This window comes from Geotrypetes seraphini, chromosome 5 (genome assembly GCF_902459505.1).
Source record: "Geotrypetes seraphini chromosome 5, aGeoSer1.1, whole genome shotgun sequence".
NCBI classification, from domain to species: Eukaryota; Metazoa; Chordata; class Amphibia; order Gymnophiona; family Dermophiidae; genus Geotrypetes; species Geotrypetes seraphini.
Genome location: NC_047088.1, coordinates 142,469,242 through 142,489,076, shown reverse-complemented (window position 1 = coordinate 142,489,076; position 19,835 = coordinate 142,469,242). Strand labels below are relative to the sequence as shown.

General features: G+C 39.5%; 1 protein-coding gene across 3 annotated transcripts in view; it reads right to left on the bottom strand.

The window, feature by feature from the left end:
• Positions 1-1,705: 1,705 nt before the first annotated feature.
• Positions 1,706-19,835, bottom strand: part of CCNYL1 (cyclin Y like 1) — a 237,108-nt gene continuing 218,978 nt past the window's right edge. For all 3 annotated transcript variants that reach the window (XM_033946302.1, XM_033946299.1, XM_033946301.1), the window contains 2 exons: positions 19,504-19,666; positions 1,706-4,779 (listed from right to left, as the gene is read on the bottom strand). In XM_033946302.1, the coding sequence (XP_033802193.1) occupies positions 4,663-4,779; positions 19,504-19,666 (280 nt within the window). In that variant the 3' untranslated portion in view covers positions 1,706-4,662. The remainder of the gene's footprint in view (positions 4,780-19,503; positions 19,667-19,835) is intronic.

Genomic DNA, 19,835 nt, shown 5'->3' with positions numbered 1-19,835 from the left:
TCTATCTGAAGGAGGAGTGTGTGGCACGGTGGTTGAAGCTACAGCCTTAGCACCCTGGGGTTGTGGGTTCAAACCCCGTGCTGCTCCTTGTGACCCAGGGCAAGTCACTTAATCCTCCATAGCCCCAGGTACGTTAGATGGATTGTGAGCCCACCGGGACAGATAGGGAAAATGCTTGAGTACCTGATTGTAAAACCACTTAGAAAACCTTGATAGGTGGTACATAAAATCCTAATAAGCTTAAACTTAAGGCTTCACACTGTTTGCAGCTTGCAGCTCCCAGAAGTACAATTTGCCAGTCTTACATTACTGAATGCTGGTTGTCAGCATTTTTGATGGCCTAATCAGAGTGTCAGCAAAGGAATCAGATATTATATTAAACAATTTGGCTCTGGGAATGTTAAACTGAATAAGCCCCTGCCCAGAATCCACATATCTTGAGTAACCAGCCAGCCTGGATGTCTCAAGAAGATATGTTAACTACAGTACTTGAATGGAACAACAGAAGCCACACAGACCGATTACATCTATCATTCCTGCAAGAAGGTCATACCTTCCTCATCAATTAAGGACCACCGTCTCAAACAAGTACTAAATTATGGTACAGAGAGATGCTGGAAAATGTTAAAAAACATGCTATTTTTAGAACAAGACTGAAACTTATAAAAGCAAGTTAACCCCCCTCTCTTGACTCCCTCTTGGCTCTCTTCTCCCCTCACAAGATACACACACATTCATTCAGGTAAACATGTTCTCTCTGCTCTGGGAAAGCCACATGTTTTCCTATACACACACAGATGCAGTTCTATAACAAAATATCTTTCTGTACACTAATAAGCTATTCTTATGAAATATACTTTTATGCAACCACCTGGCTATTATCATTAATTTTACTTCCCACTGCTCCTCTTGAAGCCTGAACCCAGAACACCCACAAAGACTAGTCAAAAACACACTAACACAAAATATTAAATTTAGGGGCTCATTGATCTCAGCATTCGACAACTCTTCTCATGAAATGTATAGTAACACAGATGACAGCAGATCAATATCTGCATGGTCCATCCAGTCTGCCTGTAACCTCCTACAATACCTATAATATGTAAGCTAGTATCACAGAAAGACAGTATATTAAAAATATCATCCCTTGTGCTGATGGCCAGCCATTCTCATGTGAATATTTTGAGGTTCACTAACTTCTGCTTTGCAGTCATCCCTATTTGTGCCTTAGGTGAATTCCCTTCAGGTTATGGACTTGCTATTTCTAAAATCACTCTAGTTTGTTTTGCTTGATGTGTATGTTCTGGTACCTGGAACTCCCAGCTCAAATATCCATAGCAGGTTGACATCACTTTCTCCCCTTTAAAGTATTTTTCTAAATATTCCCCCCTTCAGCTTTTTGCCTAAGATCTGAGGATAGGATCTGAGTCAACAATGGCCCTTCCTTCATCTAAAGACTGTGATTGAGAATCTGTAAAATGGAGGTTTTAATATACTGCCATCCAAATTTATTGACTATGATGACTTCCAAAGCAGAGGTTAACCCTCCTGATTAAAAGTTACTGCTGCCAGCACGTTTTCGCAATTAAATAAACTATGGTGGGCATCTAACCTGGCTATACAAGTATTTTTATATTGTGGCACTGACAAATCACAGTGTAGTAAGCAAAGGACAACAGTGCTAAATAACACCACTTCATTTTAATTAAAATAGAGTTTATTAGCTTTTCTTTAATATAAACAAGAGAAAGGAAAACCACCTGAAGTTGCTGCATTCTTTTCACAGAAGAATCTCGAAGCTCTAAGCACTACTATGGGCTTTAAGGTGCTGGAATCCTGCACAACTGTAATACTAGGTTTCTGCCATTTGCATTCTTTTTCTCTTTTTTTGAAAGCAGGGATTTCTGAAAAATTTACTCATTAGATCCTACTTGACTCACACATATCTAGGATTAAATTTAAAACAGCACAATCTAATCACACTGGAAATGCAGTGCCTGATGTGTTTGCAACTCAATTTTATTTGGTCTACTTTGTTCCCTTGCCCAGACTCCTGCAGGTCTGCCATGACCTTTACAAAGAGGAAAGAAATCTACAAGAACAGCATTTTTGGGGGAGGGGATAGGCAGCATGAGAGGCTCCAAGTTCCTACTATTAATGCTAAATCATTGACTACTATTAGGGTAATTTAAGAGAAAAACACGCATCATGCAATAGCAAAAACATGCAAATTAAGCCAATAAAACTGGCACATGCTATTGAATCTTAGCAACTTATATTTGCATATCTTTGCTATTATCATGGTTCTAAACAAGAATGTAGAACATTATGGCCCTTTTATTTAAATGGTTAGAACCCACAACCCCTAAATTAAAATAAAAACCAAACAGGTGGCAGGTAACAGGATAACATTATGGGCTCCTTTTACTAAACCACAAAACGGCTTAATGCGGGCCAGTGAGGTAAATGCTCTGAAGCTCATTCAATTCCTCGCTGGCCTGCATTAAGATACTCTTCGGTGGCTCAGTAAAACCCAGTGTACAATATATCTTTCTGAGAATCTTAAAATATTGTTACCAACTCTAAATATTTCAAAAAATTCTGGCAAAGTAAAAACACCCAGCTACCTATCCCCCTTAAAATCATTTATTTCTGAGTTACGCTCTTGAGTCAATGACAATTTCAGCAATGTTTTTTCGGGGTGAAAATTTGTCTCTTCATGTTTGCAGTGAGGAAGGGGTTATATCATTTCTCTTATGATTGCAATTCATGCTATTACGTCATTCTTAGCCACTTTCATTAGAGATCAATGACATCACTCCAAGTATCAGAACTTGTCAACTGTGTGTGTCAAATATGACTCTTGGAAAATCTGCAGATTTGGAGACAGGAGATTATAAATCTATAAAAATAAAAAAAATAAAATAAATAAAAATTTAACCCTACAGTTTTCCTTGGGGTTATTTTGTTTGTTCAAAACAAAGTGCTGAATATTATCACCTGAATTATTGTAAATACTGTTTTCAGTCCTGACAGCTCTTCATTAATATTACAGAAAATTAGAAGAGTGCTTCTAGAATCCAGTCCTTTGGAAGAGCTATTACCAAAGTGTTTTCTTCCCCCTCAAAAGATAAAAATAAATCAATATTAAATATACACAGCACAAACAAGAGCTATAGTTTTCTTGAGGTTTTAAAGGTTTGTTTTAAATATTTAATGGATAAATCATCCAAATCCTGTTGGGCATTCTAGTTTCTCTGGAAATAGGGAATTTGGTTTTATCCATTGTCAGATGATGGACATCCTGCCAGCCATGCTTCCCAGGGAAAGAGAGCTCAGACAGTTAGGACTCACCAGATCAACTTTAAACTTGATTCCACACACATGCAGGAATGCATACTAGTCCCATGCCAAACAAAGATCTAGAAAAATTAAAACATCCTTCAAAGTGACTAAAACAAACCAAAAAAACTCCCAGAAGCTCAAATGTCAAAATGGACAAACACTAGACATCCATTTCCTTTAGAAAGCCTGTTTTAATGGCTTTAAAAAAAACCAAAAAAACAACAAAACAAAAACAAAAAAAACTTAACCTATGTTTGGCCAGTGACTAGTATGTTCTTTTTTAGCTGAACTGGACCCATCACATCTTCCTGGATAGCCATGGTGCTATAACTCTACCATATGTAATCTCATAGATGTAAAAGCTACTTGCAAGTGACACTCATAGATGCACTCATAGATGACACTCATACTTGCAAGTGAATCTCATAGATGTAAAAGCTACTTGCAAGTGACACTCATTAGCTAACCCAACAATTCACATCCATTTACATTCTAATGCCTCAGAATATTAACCAACTTGCATACATTCTAGAGCAACAGCAAAAGCAGCACCAGAGTTAAGAAATGCAGAATGGACCCTATATATATATATTTTTTTTTTTTAAATATAGTTTCTTCTCGTGACTCACTCTAGCCTCCAACATTCAATTATTGTACTCTCTCCTTGGTATGACATAAGGAATTTGGAATTAGGGCAATCCTCTCAGAAAGCTGTTTGCATATTGATTGCCAATTCCCTTAGCAGTTTTTCATAATAAAATGGGAGCTTGGACAGCAGAGAGAAATACCCAAAAACATTACAGTAACTGCTCCAATGTGGCTCTGAATTTTGTTAGATGTTTCAGTGCTAACACTGCAGAAATCAGAAAAGGCAAATGCAAAAAAATAAAGTTTTAAAAAAGTAAAGTAGGAAAGGGAGAAGGTGGGAAGAAAAATAAGTCACATGATTAGTGTTTTTAAGTTCTAAAATTGTAAAACTACTTAGTATTAAAAACTCATAGTTCACAGCTATAGGCCTACATAGTAAGCAAATATCTGAGGGGATTAGGACACTGGTTTCTTAAACAATAATTGTTTTGCATCACTGGATACACTTATGGATGATTGTCCTGAGAAGGTCATTTTCATCCCCATGGAGTGTGTTCCTCAGGCCTTGAGGTCCATTAGCAAGGTCTCTTTGTCCTCTCCTTCCCCTCTTGCTGGAAGACACCATCGCTGGCTGGCTAGCTGGCCAGCTGAGTGCAAGGGTGGTGATGGTATTCTTTTGCTTAATTTGAGCATTGGTTTAATTGCTGCCACACCATTTCTCTTCTCTCTTCAGGAGATGATGGCATTAGATCGGCGAATGCCAACTAAATTATCAGCGCTAAATGATCGCCTCATAGCAGCTTTAGACAAGTCTTTGTATTTATCTTCACACAACCTAGAGATTGCCTGCAAAAAACAATCAAATTATAGATGACCAGTCAATGCATAATTATGCACAAATTCACTTATTTCATGAAGAATTAAACACTGCCATCAAATACTGTAAATTAGTAGTATTTTTTTTGTATCTATGGTAATGTGCTCAAAGTTCAACGCAATATAAACATTTGAACCAGGAAACACCGACTTCAAATGAATACTCATTTTCAGCTGGATTTTGTAAGCAAAGGGGAACAAAGTGAATTGTTCAAACTCAAATGCTAACACAGAAGTTGTAAACTAGGATTTCTCTTGAAGTCACTTCCCTAAATAAAGGAATACAATTATTTTAAACGGTAAGTGCAACAATCAAGTACATGCATTTAACTCCATGGTGATTACAGCAGCTATCCCACTATATCCCTGGTAATATAGTCTAATGCAAGTGTTCTTAACCAGTGGTCAAATGAGGTATGGAGAAGGTTCTTCAAGAGACAATTTATTGAGACTTTCTAGACACAATGAAGGCAGTTATTAGGACAGTTATTGGTAGCTTATTATGGGAAAATTAGGTTCTTACCTTGATAATTTTTGTAGTAGAAGGGTAAAGTATTCCTGGTTGTGAATTGCTTGCAGAAGGTTGTCATCTACATCTGTCAACTCCACCTCCTTCCCCAGTGGACTGTACTGCCACCTTCAGTTTGTACCAAAGCAACACTATAACATAAGTGATTAGAAGGAGGGAAATGGGGAAACTTCTCCAACAAATACATATCTGTTCTGTTACAAACAGAGTGAACAATGTTAACCTTAAAAGTGCAGAATTACAGGCCACTCTCACTCATCAATGTGGATGCCAAATTGTACGCTAAGGTGCTTACTGACAGGCTACAAAAATTTCTCCTTAAGCTGATTGACCAAGACAGACTGGTTTTATGGCTGGACGCTTGTCCAGTGATAATACCAGAACTTTCACTAAGAATCTCATTTTTTTCCAGACTTCGCTAAACAAACAGCGGCGTTGAGACAGCAGTTTTTACAACTTAGATCGCAATTGAGAGAAATGGGTGCTAAATATGGACTAATGTATCCTACAGTAATGAAAGTTACCTATAATAACAAGATGACCCATTATCAAAATCCAGCCAAGCTAAAAGATTTTATTTCTCAGCAACAACAATACCCTATGAACTAAAATAACTCTGGCATATTAAGGGTTAAAGTTGTGGACAGTTGGAAATAGCAGTTGCAGTTGGAAATAGCAGTTGCTATCAGCTGAGAATTCTATTAATCAGACATATAGCTTCCACTGGTTTATTCTGATTATTCTTTACTGATCTGCCAATGATCTCTGGTGGGATCTGATGTCAATAAGCAAATGGAAATCTTCATATTAAGTGCTGTTCATGAAAACTTTCCCTTGTTTATACATGTCAAACTCATACTTCTGACCTACAGGGATAGGATGTCAGATTCAGGGCAGTGCTCTTTTTATATAGATGATCTGACAGTTTTGTTTTTTGATCTGACAGCACATTCAGATCGGAGTGACATGTGCTATTTAAAAGAGAAGTTTGGTTTTTCTACAGACATATTCCTGATGGTTGCGCATCTCGCAGTCCTTCGTCCATTCTTTGAGGAGCCAGCTGTAATTTTGTTTTGCTAAGAAGCGTGGAGTATTTCGAATAACATGGATCCCCTGAAGTAGCCTTTTTTTGGCAAAACAGAAAGTCTTTTCTGTCGGGATTAGGAAGTTTCACATCTCCAGATGAGTGATATCTTTTCTGATACATATGATATCTCGGTTTCACAAAGTCACACAGCTTAACGATGTTTGTATGCTTATAGCTGAGCTGATTGCCATATTGTAGGTGTTTGGGAATGATTTCTCCCCTCTTTTTTTAGACAGATCTAATAGGTGACACTTTGGAAATATCAAAAATATTGAAGAAGAAAGATTGAAAAATTGAAAAAATATAACACTTAGATGTATGAAAGTTATTTATAATTGTACAGAGTTTTTTTTTATAAACCTGTGATGATGAGGGTGGCTTAGGGCACTTGTGTAGTCCCGGCTGCTCTCAATTGAGGTTTATTTTTCTCCGTTGTGTTTTATGATTTTGTCAACAGTCTTTTCTGTCCTTTTGGTATGAATGAATCCCTTCTACCTAACATCATTTACAATACGTGTTGAATTTAAGTTTTTGTGATTAAATACGATTGTACCTCTTGATATATTTAGTTGCAGTTTAAATAAGTCATATGAAATAGTAAATGTATGAGAGTTCATTATATCCGATTTGGTTGGGGAAACTCATATTGCAAGAAAAGGCAAACTTCAGTTAGATATTTTTTAAACATATCTTGTGCTGATACAAGAAAAACTTTTGGGAAGTTTATAATCCTCAAATTACATTTCTTAGTGGCATTCTCTAGCATTTCAACCTTAAAAGTGGAGATTCACACTATCCTTAACCCAAGTTAAAGTTTGAGTTTCAACAACTTTTAATCTGGAGTCATGTTCTTCCATCTTAGTTTCAAGAGATGATACTTTATTTTTTATGTCCAAGTTTTCTGACAGTACTGTCGTATATCATGCTGAAAGTTGTTGAATTTGAAATCCAAAGAGAGTTGTAAACTTGATATTGCTTCCCACAAAGTCTCATGTTGAATACCTTTGGCCTTTGCATAGGTAAAATTACATTTCCCAAACCCTCTGTAAAAGTACCTGTGGATTCAGCAGTGTTCTCCTTGCGTTATCTTGAAATTGCGTTATCTTGAAATTGCGTTATCTTGTTGCAGTAATGTTGGCAAAGAAGCCTCCTCTGCCCTCCATCCAGAGCTGCTATCCGCTTTCTGCTGGGTCGGTGGTGGAGCAACCCGGGCTGGTTCCACCTTCCTCCGCTCTGCCCTTGCCTTTGGGCGAATCGGAGGACTACACTCCTCCGGAGATAAGGTGGCTCCCTCGAATGAGAGACCAGATGCCTCAGCCTGCGTGTCTCTCCAAGCCGAGGATCCCTCCGGTTGAAGCATTCGGGCTCCTCGCTCCACGTAGGCATCCATTGACCCAGTTGTGGCAACAGGTTTCTCCGGGAACACCCAGGTTTTAGACTTTCTTTTGACCATAAACATGGTCAAGGAAATAGTTCCTCAACTGGAACTCCGACGGCATCTCCGTGGCAATGTTCAAGCCGCCATCTTTGGTAAGCTTCTCCTCTTCCTCATGCCTTTTTAAAATTATTCATCTTATGATACTTTATATCAATAAAAGGCAGATATTTATTTTATCCAAGAAACCCACTTTTCAGCTATTGAAGCTGCTAAATTGGAAGGGGGTGGATAAAACATTTTTTTCATACCAGCAGTAGGGAAAAAGGCTGGTGTGGCTATCCTTATTTATAGGAAGTGTTCTGCTGCATTCGGTAATTTCTGAGCTGATCTGATGGGTAGATGGCTTCGGGATCCTTTTATTAAGGTGCGCTAGTGGTTTTAGCGCACGCTTAGCGTGCACTACAATACCGCACACGCTAAACACTAATGCTTCCATAGAGCTTGCATTAGTATTTTTCATTTAGCGCGTGGTTAGCATGCACTAATCTTTAGTGTGCAATAAAAACGCTAGCGCACCTTAGTAAAAGGAGCCCTTAATGTTAATATGAATTCAGGAAAAGATGCCCTGATGCTTTTGAATATTTATGTTCCTAATTCCAATCAGGCTGAGTTAAAAAAAAACAACAAAAAACTCCAACAAATAATTCTGTCACTGGCTACATCTAATTTAATAGTAACTGGAGACTTTAATGCTGTTATGGATCCAATAATGGATAAACAACTATCCAGACAATTAAAATCATTAAGCCTAGATAATCTTATAAATTCATGTGGATTGAAGGATATATGGCAGATACTCCATTTTAATACTCGTGAATTTTCCTTTTGCTCCCAAGTTCATAAATCATTTTCAAGAATAGATTATTTTTTTGTTTCAGATCAGTTAATTCAACAGTTACAAAGGCCAGCATAGACCTGATCCTTTTGTCGGATCATTCTGGAATTTGGATAGAATATCAGTTTACTGAAGAAGATTCTAATAGATCTGTATAGAGGTTTAATAATGCACTGCTTGCAGATTCAAACTTTCTTGAGAAAATTCAGATAAAAATGGACAAATATTTTCAGTTCAACATCTCAGAGGAAATCTCTTTGGAAACTATCTGGGACGCTTTTAAAGCTAAAATGAGAGGGAACATAATTTCATATTCGGTGTATATTAAGAAATTGCTAAGATTGGAATTTTCCAATTTGGAACAAACTATTTTGATTTTGGAGTCACAATTGGCATCAAAATGGGAAAAAACTACTCTGAATGCTCTTTTGAAAACTAAATATAAATATGAGATTTCCTGAAAATTGGCTAGGAAAGATTTGTTTTCTCAGCAGGCTCTGTATTATGGAAACTCAAATAAAGTGGGAAGATTATTGGCTAATCTTAAAGCAAAAAAAAAAAAAAAAAAAGGTAAAGATACTATTACCTCATCTTTTAAATTTATATCAATCACAACTGACTAAGGGTTGTATATTAGGTACTATGGCGGAATAGTTAACCATTGTTTTGCCAAAGCCAAATAGAGATCCCATGCTGGTTTCGAACTACAGGCCTATTTCTTTAATTAATGTGGATGGAAAAATCCTGGATAAGCTATTGGGCTTTAAGATTAGCCAAGGCTCTCCCTTATATGATTGGTATGCACCAAACAGGTTTTGTTGCTCAGACATTCTTCAAATAATACCATGTCTGGATGCGGAGAAGGCCTTTGATCGTGTAGAATGGACTTTCATGTATCAAGCAATGGAGTGGTTTGGAATAGGATCTGGATTTATTCAAATGATTCAAACCTTGTATAGTTCCTCTTCTGCAAGATTATATATTAATAATACATTCTCAGAGCGTTTTTGTCTTGAGAGAGGAGTTAGACAAGGATGTCCCTTATCTCCTTTGCTTTTTGATATTGTTTTGGAACCCTTGTTGTTGGCTATTCAGCAGGCAAAGGAGATACAGGGGATTTCATATGCAAGAATCCTGAATCTACCATCCCACATTTACTGTAATTGATTATCAATTTAGCAAATTTTCTGGTTACAAAATAAATTGGAGCAAATCAGAGGTTCTTCCACTCAATGTGCATTGTGTAAAACGTTTATTTGACTTATTCCCTTTCATTTGGAAGAAAGAGGGAATAAAATATTTGGGTATTATGATTCAAAGAACTTTGGAAGACACAATGACAGTAAATGAAAAGACTTTATTGCTGAAAGTCAAAGAAATATGTGAGCATTGGAACCCATTACATCTTTCTTGGTGGTGGAAGAGTCCAAACCATCAAAATGATGATTTTGCCAGTAGTTTGCTAACAAATGAGTATGTTACCTGTTTATTTTCAAGGGTCCTTTTATAAAAAATTGAATGGGATTCTTACAAAATTTATTTGGCTGGGTAAAACTGCTAGAATAGCCTTAGTATCTTTAAAAAAAAGAATTTCGGCAGGTGGGTAAATTTTCAAAATTTTTATAAGAACATAAGAGTTGCCTCTGCTGGGTCAGACCAGAGGTCCATCGCGCCCAGCAGTCCGCACCCACGGCAGCCCATCAGGTCCACGACCTGTTAAGTGGTTGCTGCCTTTTCCTATAACCTATCTCTAAATCTATCTGTACCTTTTAATTCTATCTGTATCCCCTCAATCCCCTTATCCTTCAGGAATTTATCTAAACCTTCCTTGAACCCCCGTAGTGTGCCCTGCCCTATCACAATCTCCGGGAGCGCATTCCATGTGCCCACCACCCTCTGGGTAACTTCCTAGCATTTGTTCTAAACCTGTATCAAGCTTTCAAGCTTGATCAACCTGTATTAAGGTATCAAGCTTTCATGCTGCATCAAGGTATGTATTGGATCCTTCTTGAACACATGGAGCATCTTCTGGACTGGCTAATATTGGAAAGTCAACTCATGTCCCCATTACGATTGTGCCATATTTTGAGTATCAAGTTGCCTAGGATTTATAGGTACAATAGAATTTTATTTTCCACCTTAAGATTCATTAATATTTTAACTCTTATTCCTATCCATCATTCCATGTGTCAAACTCTATGGTTAAACTCCAGGATTTAAATCGGCGAGTCTAAAATCCTCTGAAAACATTGGCTGCATGAACTCCTACAAATCTTCTGAAAAACCAACTGCCCTTAAAGGGAAGACGCACTAGACGCCAACTAGAAGCTGCCAACCTCATCCCAGGCTGAAATCTCAAATGAGAACCTTAGGAAGGTTTCCAATGGCCACATATGCTTCACCACCCTGAGACCCGCCTGTGTTGTGGCTCGAAGCTGAAAATAGGTCCAGCATAGTAATGTGGATAGGGATCAAGTTGGAAATATGGATTTGTATACTGCCTTTTTTTTTTTTGTGCAAAGTGGTAGTCTTGGAGGATTAAGTGACTTGGCCAGGGTCACAAATAAGTGTCTTGCCAATTTGGGAGGCTGGCTAACAGGCGCCCTGAGAAGATAGCAGTCTCAGAAACTTGTGCAACATGGAGTCTCTGCTACTGTAGAAATAAAAAAAGTCAGTCCTGATCACACTAAGAAATGAAGAGCAACCAGGCCCCCATGCTCTGTCACTACAGACTCCCTGAAGTCCAAATCAATTCCTACTACCACTAGGAAAAATTTCTATAGCGGTAACAAAGACATGCAGCGCTGCATGTCTGGCACAAAGAAGGAAACAACCCTTCCTGGGTATTTTTTATCAGACAGATACCCCGGGATATAGTAGGAAAATCCTTACTTTGCTCTGGGTACCCACCTGCCGCTGAACTCCCTCAGCGGCAATTTGCCTCCTGCTGCCCCAGTCGAGATATCACCCAAAACTGGGCAGTTGAGGATATAACTGAGGCTCCCTCCAAAGCGCCCCTAGGCAAACCCGGATGGGCCCCATGTAAGAGTAAAGCGCTGTGCATCAACATAGGCCCGGGAGAAAACACACACACAAAAAAAAACCAACTTACCAAGCCCAACTGCAGCAGCGCTGCTGAAGCCTGTTTCATCCTTGCTGACCGCGACAACCCAGTTGCCGCAGTACCACAGTAAGGAAACGAGGCCCGGGAAAAAAAATGACAAGAATGCAGCAGCACTGTTGCCTGCAGAAGAAAACCCGTGCATTAATCCTGTGCGCGGGAAGGCACAATTCCATCAGCATGATACTACTGTAATTGTGTCTACAGAGCCCTAAATTCAATCTCCGTTAACTACCTCTCATGCACGTGAGAGAAGGACAGCTGGGCTGTGCTTCAAGTGGGCGGGAAAAAGCAACGTCCGGTTATTGCCTCCGCAAACACCTTTTCACCGCTGCTCTGTTGACAAAATGAATGCGGTACAGAAACCGCGAAAATAATTAACTCCCATAAGAGACTCAACCAACCGGCAGACACAATAAAGAAAGTGAACACGTAAACACCTCAGCAGAAACCGGCAAATAAATAAAGTTACAACACTAACATTACTCTCACCCACAGCAACAGAAAAGTTGTCTAAACCAGGAGAAAAAACAAATAAGGTAAAAGTAAAATTCTTTCTCACCAAAGGTTACAGGAAAGTTGTTAACACTGGGAACTGTAGACTGTCTGGAGGGGATGGTTTCCCCTGAGATGGGCGGAGTCCGCATTGAAATACTTGGGGGTATATATTCCCACTGACCTTTCTCGTTTATACTCTTTGTAACTGGTTCACCAGGGCCTGAAACAAAGGTTCCACATTCAGTTATGGAGGGGTCTTCCACTCTCACTACTAGGTAGAGTAAGCCTATATAATATGCATATTGTTCTGTGTTGGTTGTATGTTTCTCAGGTTCTCCCTCTGTATTTGACTTAGAGGGATGAAAAGCGGCTTGAGCGCCTGGTTCAGAGGTTTCTTTGGATGGGTAGACGAGCTCGCTTGCCCTACCGGCGGACAGCCTCTCCATGGTATAAGGGAGGCTTAGGTCTGTTAAACCTTCGTTTCCTGAATATTGGATGTGGCATGCGCCATATTAATGACTTTTTTCGGGTTACTTCCTATTTTACTAATACCTCCCTAGAACTATCCTGTTTTACTACAACCCACTTTAGTGCAGTCCAGCTACAGCAACATTCTCTCTCTCTCTTTTTTTTTTTTTTTAAAATGGGAAAGAAGAAAAAAAAAAAGTGAAAGAATCATCAATAACCCTCAATCCACCGGAGGGGAGGGTGAAGCAGGGACATGGGGGCCCCAGGTGTAACTCCCAAAGCCGGCACCGTTCAGCCGGACACCCCTGTCTTACTGAAGAGAAAAATTCTCAACAGAAGAAAATTAATCGTCCAGCCAGAATCCAGGAGCTAATTGAATAGTGACCATCACCTGCTAGGAGATAGAGCATACTGAAGACACAGGAGATGTGCCAGCCAATAAGACCACTGTTAATCAGTTTCTCTATCTCCACTTGCTGGATTCATCTGCTGCTGTTGCTAAGGAATGGCAAATTCCTCACACAGCTGAGCAAAGGACTTAATGGTCCCGTCATCTTCCACCAGGTGAATTCTCCCCTGCTTCCCATCTGACAAAACTAGCCCTATCCACCCCCGGTTTAAAGTTCTGATTAAAACGTAAAGGTAAGAAGGGAGAAACAGTAGGCCTAAGCGAATGAAATTTGCAGACCCAGTGCCAAACCCTCCGTAGAGGACAATGTAACACTGTACATGGGAGGAGTCCTGGCTTAGTGAGGAGAGCAGAGTAAAGAAATGCACTAAAGTGGGTTGTAGTAAAACAGGATAGTTCTAGGGAGGTGTTAGTAAAATAGGAAGTACCTCGAAAAAAGTCATTAATATGGTGCATGCCACATCAAATAGTCAGGAAACGAAGGTTTAACAGACCTAAGCCTCCCTTATACCACGGAGAGGCCGTACACCGGTAGGGCAAGCGAGCTCGTCTACCCATCCAAGGAAACCTCAAGCCGCTTTTCATCCCTCTAAGTCAAATACAGAGGGAGAACCTGAAAAACATACAACCAACACAGAACAATAAGCATATTATATAGGCTTACTCTACCTAGTAGTGAGAGTGGAAGACCCCTCCATAACTGAATGTGGAACCTTTGTTTCAAGCCCTGGTGAACCAGTTACAAAGAGTATAAACGAGAAAGGTCAGTAGGAATATATACCCCCAAGTATTTAAATGTGGACTCCGTCCACCTCAGGGGAAACCGTCCCCTCCAGTCAGTACGGACTGCAGGACAAGAGGGCAGGGCCATGGATTTATCAAGATTTAGAGAAAGACCAGAATAAAACCCAAATTCAGAAATCAAATCCAACTCTGTAGGTATAGAAGTCTCTGGATCTGTGAGAATTAAAAACATGTCATCTACGAAAGCCAGTGTCTTCAAGTCAACACCCGCTACGCGGAGGCCCTGCACCTCCTCAAAGAGACGAAGAGTGCAAAGCAATGGTTCTAAAGAACGTAAGAAGAGCAACCCTGTCTCGTACCCCAGAGTATAGGAAAAGAGTCGTGCGGGTGCCTTTGATCAGCAGAGATGCTCTAGGATTAGAGTATAAAGAACGTATCACTTGAAGATAGAACCCCCCCAAGCCCAATATATTCAAGTGTACGAAATAAAAAGGACCAATGCACACTATCAAAGGCCTTAGAGGCATCCAGACTTACACACAGTGTAGGAATCTTGTGATGCTAACAATGTGCGAGCGCAAAAAGAACCTTGCGCACATTACAAACTGACTGGCAGCCATGGATAAAGTCAACCTGATCGGTATGTATAATAGTGGGAAGATGAGGAGCAAGGAAAATCGGCCAACATGCGTGAGAAAAGTTTAAGATCAACGTTGATCAATGAGATCGGATAATAAGAACTAGGGTCCTCAGCCTCCTTACCCGGTTTCAGCAGCAAAGTGATAAGGGCTGCATTGGCGTTAACGAGGAAAAGAGCCCGTAGCTATAGCTGTGTTGTAATAGTCCAAAGGTCCGCAAAGATGGGGCGATAGCATATGATAGAATTCTCCCGAGAAGCCATCCGGGACAGGGGCCTTGCCCGGACGAAGAGATTTAATTGCAAATTGTAGCTCTATTGCTTGAAAAGGGCTGTTAAGACTGGACACGACATCCTCAGGAAGACAGGGCAATCCCGACGCCTGAAGGTAATCAGTCATCAGATCCTTGGAGGCATCGTCAGATGCAGAATATAACCTGGTGAAGAAATCATAAAGATCCTCAGACACCCCTGCAGTGTGAGACATCCTACCCCCCCCCACCCCGGAGTCTTAAGCATGAAAATCGGGTTTACTACCCTGTCTTGGCCACAACAAAATGCGCCAGCAAACGCCCAGGTTTGTTACCACACCGATGAAAATGGTACTTATGATAAGCCACCCACTTCTGAAAACGAGAATGAAGCAGAGAATTAAGTACTTCCTGGGCTGACAAATACCGTTCCTGGGTTATGGCCGAGGGAGTAGTGTGAAAGATCTGTTTGGCATCTCTGAGGGCACGCTCCAAAGTTATAATGCCTCGTGTAATACGTTTATTTCTGGCACAAAGAAAGGAAATAATATGGCCTCGCAACACAGTCTTAGTGGCTTCCCAAAATAAAATAGGGTTGTCTCAATGTTGTGCATTAGTGGTAAGATAATCATCCCATTGGGTCTGCAAAAAGGTCTGGAACTCTGTGTCTTGCGCAAGATAGAAAGGGAACCGCCAAGAAGGGGATCGGGTATAAGCTGGATCCAAGTGGATATCTATCCAAATTGGGGTATGATCAGAAATACTCAGGGGACCGATCTCCACCAAGGTTACCAAAGGAAACAAAGCAGGGGACACAAAAATATAGTCAATATGAGACCAGGTATTATGTGCGCGGAAAAGATGGGTATAATCACGAACTTCATGATGCAAAAGACGCCATGGGTCAATCACTGAGACTGTATCGCAAAAGTCAGAAAGAAGATGAACCCTGGCCCCCAAAGAGTGTGTCAATGCTCCAGACTTATCACATTCAAGGTCTGTGACCAGATTAAACTCACCCACTAAAAGAAGGGGATCCCCAGAATAATGAGCACAAACTTTGAATATTTATAAGCTGTCAGCGTGGGAAATACTTTTTACTTATGCGGATGACATTTTTATACATTACATTAGAGATTTCTATTCCGCCATTACCTTGCAGTTCAAAGCGGATTACAAAAGAGTTATAAAAGGTGGGTTACAATATTGGATCATTGGTAAATTCAGGAGAAGTTGAGAAGGCGGGTTACAAAAAGAGATATAAATGGTGGAATACAGTAGATCATTGGTGAATTCAAGAGAAATTGAGAAGAACTGGTAGTATCTGTGGGGCGGGGTGAAGGCAGGAGGATGGAAGGTAATGATATGTTAAGAGTGATTCAGTGATTTCTTGAAGAGTATTGTTTTTATCTTTTTCTGAAGATCTTGTATTCGGGGGTGGTTATCAGTAGGTTGGAGATTTGGTTATCCAGTTTTGCCGCTTGTGTTGCCAGTAGTCCGTCATACAGTTTTTTCTGTTTGACTTCTTTGATTGGAGGGTGTGTGAAAGGGGTGTGTGTTTTTCTATGTCTGGGTGATGTAGTTTGGTAGAGGCGGCTGTTTAGGTAGATTGGGCTGTCTCCGTTTAACGATTTAAATAGCATGCAGTAGAATTTAAATAGTATTCTTTCTTGAATTGGTAGCCAGTGTGAGTTGATGTATGCTTCTGTAATATGGTCGTGTTTGTTCAGTGAGTAGATGAGTCTCTGATTGAGACTCATTATACTGATTGAGAATGACCCAAATATTACCAATTTAACTTTTAAAATAAATCACTGTATCTCTAAACTTCAAACTTGGGATGAAGCTAAATGCAACTAAAACTAAACTTCTGTGGTTAGGCCCAAAATTCCTTCTACTGTACTTTTGGATTCTGGAGCCTCCCTACAAATTGAGTTCTCCTCTAAGATTTTGGGAATACTTTTTGATTCTTCTCTTACTTTTAAGGATCAAATAAACTCTCTGGTTAAGAAATGTTTTTTCAGCTTACAAAGGTCAGATCTCTTTTCCATCAACGTCATTTTACTGTTTTGGTACAATCTATTATATTATCCCGGTTAGATTATTGTAACGCCATTTATCTTGGCATCACTAAGAACTGCCTTCAAAGACTACAATTGATTCAGTAAACCGCCGCAAAGCTGATCTATGCAAAGAACAAATTCAAACATGCGACTCCTTTGCTTTTCTCTCTCCATTAGCTCCCGGTTTATTTTATAATTCAGTTTAAGTGTTTATGTATTGTTTTTAAATTTACATGGTATCTTTGCTCCTCTTGTTCCTCTGCTATGGAATGTTTACAGATTTTCATATGCGAGAGGCATTCATCGATTTAAACTTTCTCAATTCAAGGAGTTAAGAATTTTAGCAGCTCTCTGGCGTTTAAATTTCCCCAACTATGGAATGAACTTCCCCTAATTTTGAGATGTCCCAGTTCCTTCCAACTCTTCCGTAAACTTGTAAAAACTTTTTTATTCGCTAAACATTTTGAAAACTAACTCTCTTGTATTTCAGTTTACTTTATTTTTTTTTTATTATTTGTTAACCGTGTCGAGCTTCCTTTGGTTGAAGACCCAGTATATAAGGTTAAGTTTTAATTTAGTATCAGAGGACAGTCCAGAGTGATGGGAGGCAGAGCAGAAAAATGTAAATGAGGCTCTCTAAACCAGGTCTCACAATCAGAGATACAGAAACCACATGTTCAAGAATGATGTGCCTATTGCACCAGAATACAAGTGAAATTGAGAGGAAAAGACCTCAGATGCCTGCGCTAATAAAGAATAGAGATTCCAAAATAGCTTTTTGCAGGTTCAGGTTATCTTTCATCGGACAAAAACCTCTCAAGTCCTGATTTAGGTGAACTTATCTAGCTGAACACATTATCAAAAGACCCCCAAAGAAGCTAAGAGAGTTGGAGATAAGTGCATTATTTTGTTTCTTCCATTTATTTGGCATTATTAGTATTGCACTAGAATAGCCTATACTCACTGTGCCTTGTTGGTGACTGTGTCAACCCTGCTGCAGCTAAAAGGAAAGGAAAGAAGACTTTCTGCCTTGAGATAGAATTCCACATATCCACCCCCCCAAAAAAAAAAATAAAATAAATAAAAAAGGTGATCTTCGGGCTGCCAGTCAGATCAAGCCCTCAGCCCCCATTTGATCGCACACCGCTATGGGGGAGGAAAAAACTACAGCTGACCCTTTAATCCCAAAGGACTTTCCCCAGGGCAAAAACAACCCATGCTCAAACCCCTAATAAATTAGGGTGCAAGCTAGCTCCATGGAGAATGGACCCCGAGCTCCAAAAACTGTTATTGCAGCCTGGCTACAAAGATACATGAGGATTGCCCTTCTAGCAGCAAACTGCTCCTAGGGCATCTGTGTCCTTTTCCAAGCAGAGCTGCCCCAAAAAGGGAACTCTGCATACTGAAGCCTCAAAAAAAAAAAATCCTGAAAATAATCAAATTAAGCAAAGCAGATCAGAAAGACACTTTCTCAATTCACTTTCAGAAGGAAAAACTGAAGATAGCAGTACAGCCACTGGGGAAGGAGATAAGAGTTGAAAGTTGTGGATGACATCCTTCTACAAGCAATTCATGACCAGGAGTATAAGAACTATTGTCCGGAATCCTTTGCACTATAAATGCTATTGCTATTTTAACGAAATGTCAGTGGCAAACAGACATATATAACTGTCAGTAGTAACAAGTGGATAAGTAGGTTTAGGTAAGGGGCATAAGAATTTCATTGATCAATTAAGTGTACAACAACAAAAAAACACTCTTTTAAACCAGGATTTTAACCTGGAAGTCAATCTATTGGGGGAGAGTGTGGCACAGTGGTTAAAACTACAGCTTCAGCACCCTGAGGTTGTGGGTTCAAACCCATGCTGCTCCTTATGATCCTGGGCAAGTCACTTAATCGCCCCCATTGTCCCACGTACATTAGATAGATTGTGAGCCTACCGGGACAGAAAGGGAAAAATGCTTGAGTAAATGAATGCATTCATGCATTGTAAACTGTTCTGAGCTCCCCTGGGAGAATGGCATAGAAAATTAAATAAATAAATATTGGTAACAGAAGAATTGCTGGCCCTGTTGCTATTTTAATAAAAGTATATTTTATTTATTTGTTTTAGTTTTATATCCCGTCCTTCTCAAAGAGCTCAAAACACTTCCGAAAACTTTAAATAGAGAATGTTTTTAGATACTTTCAAGTTCTAAGATTCAAGCAGAACTTACGATATAAACAATTATAAATTAACTAGGTTCTACAATTTCCAGTTTTCCTCCTAAAGGCTACTGCAGCTGGATGTTCATTCAGTGTGTGGTGATAGGTATCTGTGTATCTCAAATGGAGTTAAACATTTTAAAAAATGTTAAGCCTTTCCAGTGCACAAAGGGAGAAAGAAAATTCAACGTAGTCTGCAGTAAACAACAGCAAGCAGAAAACAACGAAGAGACTGCAGATAATGTACAAGATGCAGTGTCTGGATAGGAACAGAGTGTTACAAAATTCTGTAACCTGGAATATAAGGGTTAAAATTAACAATATACCAATTCTCGACATGAATCACAGATCCTAGCGTTAAATAGACCAAAGACTCATGGGGTGGCCTATTCACCACCAAGTAGTTACCTCTAGTTTCTGCGCTCTGTCTTTACTCAGTGGTTCCAGAAGAAAGCTCAGGTTATTGTCATCAGCTAGAGAACGGAGGTCAAAATAATATTTGGCATAAACACTGGCAGGAACATTGATATTAAACTGTAGTAACTCCAAGAAGTGTCTTTCCATCTCATTCCTGTGAACAAGAAATGTGAAAAATTGGAGTTATGTTTTTGAAGCCATTATACTGCAGTTCAGCCTAATGGACTAACCATATTTGCCGAATGTTCTAGCAGCTCAAAAGAAAAGAAAGGCTCAAGGCAGTTATCACTGACTTCCTAATTCAGAGATGCCTTGTTTTGAGT